This window comes from Brassica napus, chromosome C6 (genome assembly GCF_020379485.1).
Source record: "Brassica napus cultivar Da-Ae chromosome C6, Da-Ae, whole genome shotgun sequence".
Lineage (NCBI taxonomy): Eukaryota > Viridiplantae > Streptophyta > Magnoliopsida > Brassicales > Brassicaceae > Brassica > Brassica napus.
The window spans coordinates 30,570,347-30,581,958 of NC_063449.1; the positions used below are offsets into that span (position 1 = coordinate 30,570,347).

Sequence of the window (11,612 nt, forward strand, 5' to 3'; positions counted from 1 at the left end):
TGGGCTGAGCATATTTTATGACCGACTGAAGCCCAGAAGCAACCACAAATTACCAGAATACCCTTGGACGACCAGAAATCCTATTTATGTTATTTATAAGCCATTGTTGACGGCTACGCTATCTAATCTTTATTTTATTTATAGTTCTAGGTTAGGAGAGAAGGGATGAACTCCTTCAGAGTCCTATTGGAACTCCATTGTTTTGGTTTTATTTATATTTTATGTTATTCATCTTTTCATCTATGATTTCTGTGAGAAACATCATGCATGAGTAGATCCACCTGCTAGGTTTAGGAATTTCTAGGTTTTTGAATGAATTTCTGAATTATATGATTGTTAGGATATCTAAAGATCTCTACATCAGGATAGCTTGTAATACTAGGATCTAGAGTAGTTGGAAATCCACGAGAGTGTGACTAATTGCTTGAACCTAGAATCATAGGACAATTGAGAGGCACGAGAATGCAATAAATTAACGGAACCCGAATCATGCTGGATTAGATGCCTAGGCGCATACGAGAGTTGTTCTAGGAATCTAGTTGAACATAATCGATAACGCTTGCCTAAGGCAGTGTCGATCGACACTTATACCATAGCATCGATCGACACTCAATCCGTAGCATCGATCAACGCTCATAACATAGCATCGATCGACGCTCATACCATAGCATCGATCGACGCTCGATCTGTGTTAACATGCGAGAGCTGAAACACTGAACTTAGTCAATAGATTAGACTCACGGCGAGAGTTGGTTGTCTTTTGCATTAGATATCGAGTTCTAGAATCAATCCTTAGCATCTATAGTTTAGAGTTCTAATAACCTGAATGAAACCCTAAGTCTAGTAATCATCTTTCCATCAAACAACTCTTTGCTAAGCTGAACAATTGTCTTGTTCAACTTGTTTACTGCTTTATTACTGCTTGCTATCTTTATTTACTGCTTTAAACCTATTAGCTAGCCTAGCTTAATTATATCTTTTGTGTGTCCTAGCTCCCTGTGGATTCGTTCCCTAAGTACTACAACTCGACCTCTTATTTGAAAGAGTATAAATCACTCCTTAGGGTAATTTGAGTGATATCAGAATCAGAAGCTCATATTGAAAACCCATAACACAAATCACACATAAAAAGTTTGACGAAATCAAACCTTCAGAAATGACAAAATCAAACCATCGGAGACTCCAAATCGAAGAAGGCGAAGAAGAATCAAAGAAGGCTGAAGAATAATCGAAGAAGACGAAGAAGAATCGAAAACGGCGAAGAAAGCGAAGAAGAAATCGAAGAATCGATGAAACCGAAAAAAATGGTGTGTTTCCCCCAATTTTCAAAACCCTAGACATTTAACTTTCTTGGGCCAACCATTGTCCAAGTGGTTAATCCCAATGTTGCTCATGGATGTAATTGGGTTTACCCATTTGGACAAAATATTTTTATAGTTCAATATGGGTATGTCCATTTCGGGCCATATCTATTTGGACACGGATCACCCATTAATAGCGCGCCCATTTGACATTACTAATTGTATCTCTAATACATTTAAAAATGTTTTGTAATTATTTTCACAAAATACTTTTCACAAAATACTTATAAACACACATTTTTATTCTATATTACATATTCAAGAAACATAAAAGTATAAAATCTCTATAATATTATTTGAGCAGTCAGTTTCTTACGTGTCGCGTTCACGTTACATCTCACGATGGTTAATTACATCGATAGACTTAATGAATTCAAACTATTATTTAATTGCCATTATCAAAATTTATATTTTAGTTTTTAATAATAACTTTTAATTTTTTCTAAAACTAACAAAGAAATATCTATATCTTTGGAAAAAAACTGTTTAGCGTGTTTTCAACCATTATTACGTTATTTTCTAAAACGTCAATAATATATGTATGCTCAATTAATAGGAATAATTTTAACAAATAATTAATTTTAAAACTATTGTTACTTTTTAAATATATATATATATATATATATATATATATAATCAATTATACATACACAAATGTATTATTATTATTTATTTGATGAGAATTTTGTTTACAAAATATTTACGGATTAAAAATATTTTTCATTTTCTTTTCAAAACAAAAGTTCCCAGTTATTTAATTTTAAAGTGGGGAATCAATATTTTAATTTTAATTTCTTCATTTTTCCTAATGTTAGTTTGACGTTATACATATTCAATTTTATACAATTTTATAAATATATAGTTACAAACATAAGATGAATCTATACTATTAAAAGAGAATCATTCCCAAAAATCTACTTATAAAAAGTTGTTGCACCCTTTTATTAACTAATTATTTTGGTCATACCTTATATTTTTCTAACTATATAACATTCAATGCATTTAATTAATCCTAACAGCTTTTAATTAGTACTCGACTAACTTAGCTTTTAATTATTACTCGACTAATTTTTGTGGACCAAGTTTACAAATCATCTTTTGGATGTATACTAAGTGGACCAAAGAATTATACATATGTACAAATCCAATATACTAAAATATCATCATCTCTAAACTTGTCTCATGATGTATCCCAATATACCAAAACTATATTGTTTATTTAATCAGCTCTTAAAATCTGAAATCTCTGAAAGTATATAATAATAACATGCAAACTTTAATTTTTGGGTATTCGAGTATATGTTTTGGTATTTTCGAATATTTAGGATTCGGAAATATCTAAAAATATTCAATTAGCAAAACAATTATCCAAATTCTGATATGAGGACTCGAAACAACCAAAACATTTCCCCGAATATCCAAATTATATTTATGAAAATATGAAATTTTACCCTAAACTCGAAACCATAACCACAAACTCTAACCCAAAACATAAAAAGTATTCGTAATACCAAAAGTATACTATAATACTCAAATATAACTAATATATACGAGAAATTTTGGGTATTTCAAATATCTGATGGGGTCTTGGGTAGGACATAGACCCGAAACAAGACCTGTAGGTCAAATATTTTTACCTAATAGATATTTTAGCCTAGACTTGAATGGAGCCTGTAATTTTTGGTTTTTTCTGATTCAGATTTTGTGAGAGTAAAATGATCAAGCACATGAAAAACTAACATGTATTTATATCTTTTTAATTATATTTTATAGAATAAACCCGTGCTTTCAAGCCCGGTCAACCAACATAAATGAAAAGAACGAAATTTTACATTTTCACCTTACTAGTTACTAGAAAACAAAAAGAATAGTTAGTTCAATTTAGAGGAACTGTTGCAACTAAATATCTTTTAAAAAATAATTAATCATTTTTTTCTCAATTCTTATACCTAAAACTATGCTAGAAATAATTAATCATTCAAAGGCGGATAGTCTAGCACGCAGTGCTAGAAAGCAATCGTCTTTCGTCGTTCACATGGATGAGGATTATCCGGTTTGGTTTACAGAGTCAGTATGAGTCTGTATTGTTGATGACAAAAAAAAAAAAAAAAAAAAATATACCTAAAACTATGTGTTGTTAAAAAAAAGACATAAAATTATATGTCAAACTAAGTTAACAACATAATTGTAAAGACATCTTAAATTTTATAAATCAGTTATTGTGATTTAGTTATTTATAAATATTTAAATATGTATATGACTTTTTAGATATCACTTATTATTTTGGTTGATGCAATTCTAATTAAATTAACACTTGGTTTTTATTTTTCTACTTTTTCCTATAAATATATAATTAATTATACACATGTTATAAAATATATCTATAAAATACTAGGATGAATCAAATTAAATATATATATATATATATATATCTGATTTTAGTTTATTTAAAAACAACATAAATTGTGATCTAATTGGAAAATAAATACAAACTAATATATCAAAAAGAAAAACTGAACCAATCTTAATTATTATACATGAAATCACATAATTAATTGAGATAATTTAAATACATTATTCTATTTACTTTTCATATGTTTAGAATATAAAATGGTTTAAAATTTATCAACAAATACAAATAACAGATTAATTAATTATAGTTGATTATTTTATAAATATTTATACATGTGTATGAACATGGAATAATCACCTCGTATAAAATTGATTGTAAAGCAATTATGAAGACAATTCTCCTCATCCCTTTGGCTCCGATACTCGAGGAACGATATTACTCCGGAGTATAATTGTTCTTGTTTGTTGGAAAATCGGAGAGTTTATTCACCTTATTTTGGTTAACGGAGCATTATGACCACAAAACCACTGTTTATGTTGGGTTTACGCAAAACCATTGGATTGGGCATCAATACAAAAATGTGGAGTGGATCATGGGTTTCAGATTCGAAAGCCTCCGACCTTGTCGCTTAGCGACACCCCTCGGCTCCTTGTTCTTTCTTTTATTAGACTAGTTATTAAGACGTAAGTTATTTTTCTTTTACATGAATTCTGTCATCTAGAGGATATAGTTTCGATCCTTAGCGTGAATTTTGAAACCTAGTTGTTATTGGTACGTAGACAAGCAAGCGTGGAACCATAGAATGAGTTTCATATCACAGAGCAGAATCACAGCCAAACAATAAAATCAACGGATGCATAACAATTACGGAGTCGAATGATCGGAATTTACAAGGAATGGTGAAGACGAAAGGTAGAGAGACCAACAAAAAAAATTCAGAACCAAAGTTTATTTATACCAGCCCTATACCCACACAAATTCTTGATATTCCCTCAGGATTAGACAAGCATATCACCAAAGTATAAATAAAAAAGACAAGGAAAGGAAACATTTTGTTTTTCTGACTTGACTTGGGGACTCTACACAGCAAATACAATGCAACAGCGTTTCTCTTCTGTTGATCATCTCTCCTCTACTTGTTGCGTTTATATTGATAGTCCTTCTCCTCCCCCAACTGCCCTACTTGTTTCTCATTAGAAGACATCCGGATTGAATCTTTGCGGCATCATATAGTTGCCGTGTTCCATTTGCTCCAGTTGCAATTTCAATGCGTAGTTATTCACCTGCATTTTGTAATTATCATTCCACTCTTTAACCACAGGAGACCATCAAAACTAGGGAACTTTCACCAATATTGCTCATTAAAAAAAAAAAAAAAATTAAATTCAGGATGTGAATATTCAACATATATATGGCTATGCAACCATCAGTATATAAAAGTAGTATGTCTATGGTTTGTTTAAGGCTTACCTCCAAATTTCTAACCTTCTCCTGGTACTGAGGAATCAGCTGCTTAAAAAACTCTAGCTGCTGGTTCGCATCTTCTAACGCCTTCTGCCGCTCATGCTGGATAGCAACAGCACGTTTCAGCACTGTGTTGTCCTTCATCAAGGCTTCCACTTGTTGCTGCATTGCCACACTCTCCTGCAAAATCAGAAGAGGGTGTTAATTTAACCCAAAAAAAAATGACAAGGACAATCTTCCTTGGTACTACAATACAAAATTGTGTTCTGAGCCAGTAACTTGTAGTCAATGATGGTTCAAAACTACTACGTCTTAACAACAACACTGACTGAACTAGAAACTGTCCTTCATGCGTCGAACTAACTACCCGAGGCCCTCCCTAATACAAACTATACGATAGCTTAAAAGGAGGACAGTACAATGGCATTATACCTCTTGGAATTTTTTACCGGCTTCTTCGTGAGCACGTGCGCTTAACGTCTTCTCTAACGCCTCCAAGACTCTTTCAGCACGGAACTTCGCATCATCTGGACCGGCAGATTGCGTCACTTCCCTCACTAACAACGCAACCCAGTCATCACCACTCGCTGCAGCATCAGTCTCCTTATTAGCGGCCAATTCTTGAGCTCTCTTCTCCTCCTCAGCGGATACCAAAGCGTACAAGCTTTTCATAGCAGCATTCAAATCACTCCCATGTTCTTCCAACGCCTCCACAAGAACCTGATTTTTTAAAAAAAAAAACTTCCGAATCTAATTAAATTTCAAGAATTGCCAACCGATTAAGCCACGAATAATGCTGCTAAACTCAATCTAACATACTTAATTAGCGTCTAATCAATCGGATTGAGCAAAAGGTAAAGCTAGATCGAAAGGAACAAAGACATACGGTGAGTTCAAGATGAGGAAAGGCAGCGCGAAGCTGATCGAGCGATGAGGGAGGAGAGGAGGACCAGCTCGGAGAATTGGAAGGGGAATAGCATCGGAACCGCTTCGAAGAGGGAGGAGGAGAAGGAGTATCGTCGAAGTACGATCTCTTACTTCCGCAATATACGGCAGACATGGCGGATGATTCGATCCGGGTGAGTCCTAATCTCAAATAACCTATGGCGCAATTAAGTTAGGGATTGAAGGAGGAAGGAGGAAGGAGGAAGGAGATGGATGATTGAGATTATAGGCAAAGGCAAACTCAGATCGAGATTCGGGGGAGGAGCGTCCAAGTTTTCTCTCTATCTATCAGGTTAGGTTTTTGATGGGTTTTCTTTCACAACAGGGATAACATTTGTTTTATATACACAGCGTTCAGCGTCAGGGGCTCTTTCGTACTTTTCCTTATTCACTTTTGCGTAAACCTGCAGCCAACGCTTCTCTTTGTCTATTAAAATTCCATTTTTCTCATTTGGTTAAGATTCTCAACAAATTAGAGATGATCACAAAACCTTATCATCAACAAGTAATATTTTTTTTTTAAATCTCTTATATATATTACTAAAAAAAATAAGCATTGTTATCTGATGCTTTCACTCTGCATTGCGCACTTAGTAGCTTCACATCAATTTACATTTGAGTATACTAAAGCTTCGGCTTCACAATCGTTAAACAATTAATGTTTTTACACACTAATTTTTTTAGTCCACTACAGATAATTTAAAATGTCCATACTAATTTTTTTTAATCAGTTTATTTTTAGTTTCTGCATTTTTTAAATTTTGTATTAGTAAACTAAAATTTTCTCTGTACTACTACTGAATAGTATCATTTTGAAATAAAGAAATTGCAAAATCATTAAGATTCGCATCAGCTAAAATTTGGAATGAGAATATTTTTAGAAGTTAAAAGTTTTGTATCTTGCCAAACTTAGCCATGGTTTAGGTTTTTGTGATTGGTATTCATTAAGAAAATTGAAGTAAAAAACAGCACACACAGAGTTGAATCTTTAGTTTAGCCAAATATTACTTTTCTTTACGAAGTTTTCATATCAGACCAAGAATTATAAACATAATCCGATTGCTAAAAAAAAAATCAGAAATAAAAAAAGCTTAAAAAAAAGTTCATGAAATCGAATGAAAAACATAATTCATATGCCGACTGAAGAGATCACATTATTTTCACGCAACTCTAACACTTTTCACTCGATTGTATCGTGTTTTTATTATATTTACTAAGAATTTTTATAAGAAAATGCACGTTATTGGTTATAGATTATAGATTATGTCAGCTTTGCAGCATGCTCAACAATATTGACACGCCACCCAACCATTTTTATTAGTATTCTTGAAGTATGATCTAATAATTATGTATGTTAAATAAGCCTAGAATATTTGTTTTACATTTATTCTATTTTGTTTTATATTATTAGAAGAAAGTAAGTATGTGCAAAATATATGGATCCGAGGAACCGAACTGAACTAGATTTGAAAGTAATACAAACTAAAATTGATTAAGTACTCAAATGGATCTAAAAGTTTAATATCCAGATAAACAGATCCGAATCCGATCTAAACTAAAATATTTTGGATACCAGAAATATCTAGATCATAATTATATACCTAAATATGTTAATTATATTAATTTTTATATCTATTAGATATTCAAAATATGAAAATATCTAAAATTATCAACATAGTCAAAAGTACAAATTTACAAATAACATAAAATATTCAAAATATTGAATATTTATCTGTTCTCCATCCAAATGTTTAAAGGGAAAATTACATGTTTACTACTTTCATGATACCACTTTTCATTTTTACAACCACTAAAGGGACATTTTCAAAAATATCTTCTTTATTAAGTGCCAAAAGACTCTTATGCCATTGTTCTTTATATATATAATAAATAAAAATTTAAATAAATAAAAATTTTAAAAAATAAAAAATAATTGTTTTAATTTTTTTTCGAATTATAATATTTCGAATCTAAACCCTAAACCCAAAAACTCAACTCTAAACCCTAAACCATCAATCTTAAACCCTATTTTTTTTTAAATACAACCCTAAACCCCGAAACATCACCTCTAAACCCTAAACCCTAAACCTTCAACTCTAAACCCTAAAACATCAACTTTAAACTCTAAACCCTAAACTTCAACTCTAAACCCTAAACCATCAACACTAAACCCTAAACTATCAACACTAAACCCTAAACCCTAAAAAGTAAACTCTAAACCCTAAACCCTAAAACATTAATCCTAAACCCTAAATCCTAAACCCTAAAACTAGAGTTGATGTTTTAGGGTTTAGATTTGAAGGTTTAGAGTTTTAGGGTTTAGTGTTTACGTTTAGGGTTTAGGGTTTACGTTTAGGGTTTAGAGTTGATGTTTAAGGGTTTAGATTTGAAGGTTTAGGGTTTTAGGGTTTAGGGTTCGAATTTCAGAAAAAATATAGGGTTTAGGGTTTATGTTTAGGGTTTAGAGTTGATGTTTTAGGGTTTAGATTTGAAGGTTTAGAGTTTAGAGTTGATGTTTCGGGGTTTAGGGTTTATTGTTGATGTTTCATGGTTTAGAGTTGGCAATTTTCCATATTTAAATTGAAATAATTTTTATGTAAATTTAAATATTTAGTCTTTTATTATTCAAATTTTTATGTTTTATATTATTTTATTTTTGGGTTTTGAGGATTTAAGTATATTTGATTTTTTGTTAAAAAATGCATAATTGAAATGGGTACCCGAACTCAAATCCGAACTGAATACGCAATGATTCGAACCAAATCTAAACCAAAATTTGTAAATATTCGAATACAATTTAAATTTCTTACTCTAAATATCTGAACTCCGAATAGATCAACTGAATCCGAACGGATATATGAATACCCATTCTTAGAAAAAGCTATACAACAAATCTTTTAATGCGATGTACAATAAATAATCTAATAAACTATTTTATTCCACGCATAGCACGGATTACTATCTAGTACTCCCTATGTTCTATAATATAAAATGTTTTACATAAATGCACAAGAATTAAAAAAATTATTTTTTTAGAAGATAATGTCATTAATAGAATAAAATGAAAATAAGTTAATCAATCATAAATAATGTAGTAAAATGTTATTGGTTAACCAACTTTCAATAAAATTAAAGTACCTTAAAAATATCAAAACATCTTATATTTTGAAACATCAAAACTTCTCCAAAACATCTTATATTATGGAACGGATGGAGTATAATTTATTGTAAATGAATCTTTATTTAACATTTCTTAACCATTTATTCATGCTTAACACATATTCCAATCCAACAACTAGATCAAACCCAAATCAACACTGATGAAACAAACAAGCTTTGAACAATGGAGAGAACGTACATATAAAGTAGCTTGTTTACTAGCATGAATCATTCCGCATGGAGTCTAATAAGGTTTAAACAATCTTTAGTTACACATTAATTGATCAACCCGATATATTATTGCCATAACCGTTGATATGTTGATAATACATCTAGTTGGAACTTGAAGATATAGAAGGAGTCATGGAGGTGACTTCGAGTAAAACAAGCTTAAAAGGTAACTTCATTTAACTGGCTAGGCTCCACCAGAACGTACAATGGCTTTCCCTTTAGCTTAGAATGCCCCTACATCTCACATAATACAAGTTATATTCATCTTCAATGATATTTAATGGGCCTAAAAGACCAGTAAAAATCTTAAATATCGTTGGTACGAGCTTTAAAGTCAAAATGTTTTTGAAGTAATCAAATACCTTGAATTTAGGCAAACCAACAACGCAGGCACATTCCACAACTTCGGCCCCAGCACGTTCTGAGGTGCACATAATTAGACTCGTTAATCAAATACTCGATATTGTATATACGATTCATGTATTTTAAAAGTCGTATTTAATTAAGTTTTTTTATTTAGTTAGTATTCATTAAAAATGTGTATATATATATTGTATTTACCCAAGAGGTTAATGGAAGCGGAGAGTGTTCCACCAGTGGCAACTAAATCGTCGATGACAAGAGCTCTTTCGTGGGATTTGACGGCCTCCACACTCATCTCTAGACGATCGTTTCCGTACTCTAGCTCGTACTCTTCGCTTATCACTCTCCCTTTTTTAACATCACCACCCCCAAGCAATTATATCATTTAACCGTACATGTTGTTTATCCCAACAAGAAGTTTAACTAGCTGTTGTATGTATATAAGTAAACCGTACCGGGTAACTTTCCCGGTTTACGTAGAGGGACGAACTTGGCACCTATGGCTAATGCGATGGGAGGTCCAAATATGAACCCTCTCGCCTCTACCCCTGCACAAGTCCCATATTATTTTTATTTATCTGGTTTATATAATACTTGAAATCGATTAAATATGAGCATATCTTCAGTCTTTTCTATTGAATTCTTAAAAGGTTCACAATAAGACAACACATTTTTGAGAAGGACTCCGATTATTAAAAAAAAAACTTTATAAAGGGATAATAATTAGTGACCAACCAACCACACTAGCTAAGCTAGTATGTGAGTGTAAAATTATTAATCCATTAAAAAGTTGTCTATTGTTTATTCAATCTTGGCATATTATTGGAAGATTTGATCGCTTCGGATTCTATCATAAAGGAGTTTAATATATATATATGCCGTTATATAATACACAATGAAACATAAAAAAAAAGAGCAATTAGTAGACAAATGAAACATAAAAGAGAGGGAAAGGTGAAAAGAACCTGCCACGAGAGAGATGTTCATGTGCTTGTAACGATCTACGAAGATGTCAACGACATGTTTGAAGGCAACTGGATCCAGCAACAGCGTCGTTATGTCTTGAAACATGATTCCTGCGACACAAATACGTTTGTTAATATTTTGTAGACTAAAAAACACGAGTTAATGATGAAATTAGAACTTGAACAAATAAAGAGAGAAGAAAAAAAGAAAGTTCGACCAGTCTTGGGGAAGTGAGGGATGACTCGTATGGCGTCGGAGATGGCCTGTAGTCTTGGGTCTCCCTGCAATCCATTCTCCACCGCAAACATTTCTCTGTCTCTCTCTCTCTTTCACTGACTCGTGCGTGTTGAATATAAGAGGAAGATAGAAAGATGTTGAGTGTATTTATAGCATTTATTTATTTATCACCCACTCATCGTACGTTTCCATCCCAAGCTACTATTTCTATTTTTTTTTCTTCTAAAGGATAATGGAAATCAAAAGCAACCAATTCATGGTGATCATATTCAATATGTAACTCAAGGTGACGGTGTTTCTAGTTGTGCTTTCATGATTTCATTATGGTTAATTATTACGAATGTCTTATATGTAGACAAATTGGGGTTTTGTTCTTCACTAGCACACGGATTAGTATGTTCCAAAGTTAATGACCGAAATTAAAAAGCTGGTGGGGAAAAGATGGCATGAATCAAGCATTTTCAATTTACTAGGTAAATTATTAGTTTTGTTATTTTTTTAATATGAAACATTAAATCTGTTTAATCTGGATA

General features: G+C 31.9%; 2 protein-coding genes across 2 annotated transcripts; both read right to left on the minus strand.

Moving 5' to 3' along the window:
• Nucleotides 1-4,646: 4,646 nt before the first annotated feature.
• On the minus strand, nt 4,647-6,450 carry LOC106383054. Its single transcript, XM_013823167.3, has 4 exons — nt 6,065-6,450; nt 5,611-5,898; nt 5,185-5,358; nt 4,647-4,997 (listed from the first exon to the last, which is right to left on the minus strand). Exons 1-4 carry the CDS (start codon nt 6,236-6,238, stop codon nt 4,908-4,910), a joined length of 726 nt encoding a protein of 241 aa, XP_013678621.1. The 5' UTR covers nt 6,239-6,450; the 3' UTR covers nt 4,647-4,907.
• Nucleotides 6,451-9,441: 2,991 nt separating this feature from the next.
• Nucleotides 9,442-11,294, minus strand: LOC106385132 (adenine phosphoribosyltransferase 2-like). The gene is made up of 6 exons (XM_013825085.3): nt 11,060-11,294; nt 10,842-10,952; nt 10,332-10,424; nt 10,075-10,224; nt 9,876-9,934; nt 9,442-9,747 (listed from the first exon to the last, which is right to left on the minus strand). Exons 1-6 carry the CDS (start codon nt 11,148-11,150, stop codon nt 9,673-9,675), a joined length of 579 nt encoding a protein of 192 aa, XP_013680539.1. The 5' UTR covers nt 11,151-11,294; the 3' UTR covers nt 9,442-9,672.
• Nucleotides 11,295-11,612: the final 318 nt, after the last annotated feature.

What these genes read in the sequence shown, in the direction of transcription:
- LOC106385132 (XM_013825085.3), bottom strand. Translation starts at nt 11,150, where the DNA reads ATGTTTGCGGTGGAGAATGGATTGCAGGGAGACCCAAGACTACAGGCC. An exon ending in GAACATCTCTCTCGTGGCAG is followed by an intron (nt 10,425 to 10,841) that starts GTTCTTTTCACC and finishes GGACTTGTGCAG; the next exon opens with GGGTAGAGGCGAGAGGGTTC. An exon ending in TAAACCGGGAAAGTTACCCG is followed by an intron (nt 10,225 to 10,331) that starts GTACGGTTTACT and finishes ATGTTAAAAAAG; the next exon opens with GGAGAGTGATAAGCGAAGAG.
- LOC106383054 (XM_013823167.3), bottom strand. Translation starts at nt 6,238, where the DNA reads ATGTCTGCCGTATATTGCGGAAGTAAGAGATCGTACTTCGACGATACT. An exon ending in TTCCTCATCTTGAACTCACC is followed by an intron (nt 5,899 to 6,064) that starts GTATGTCTTTGT and finishes TTAAAAAATCAG; the next exon opens with GTTCTTGTGGAGGCGTTGGA. An exon ending in CCGGTAAAAAATTCCAAGAG is followed by an intron (nt 5,359 to 5,610) that starts GTATAATGCCAT and finishes CTGATTTTGCAG; the next exon opens with GAGAGTGTGGCAATGCAGCA.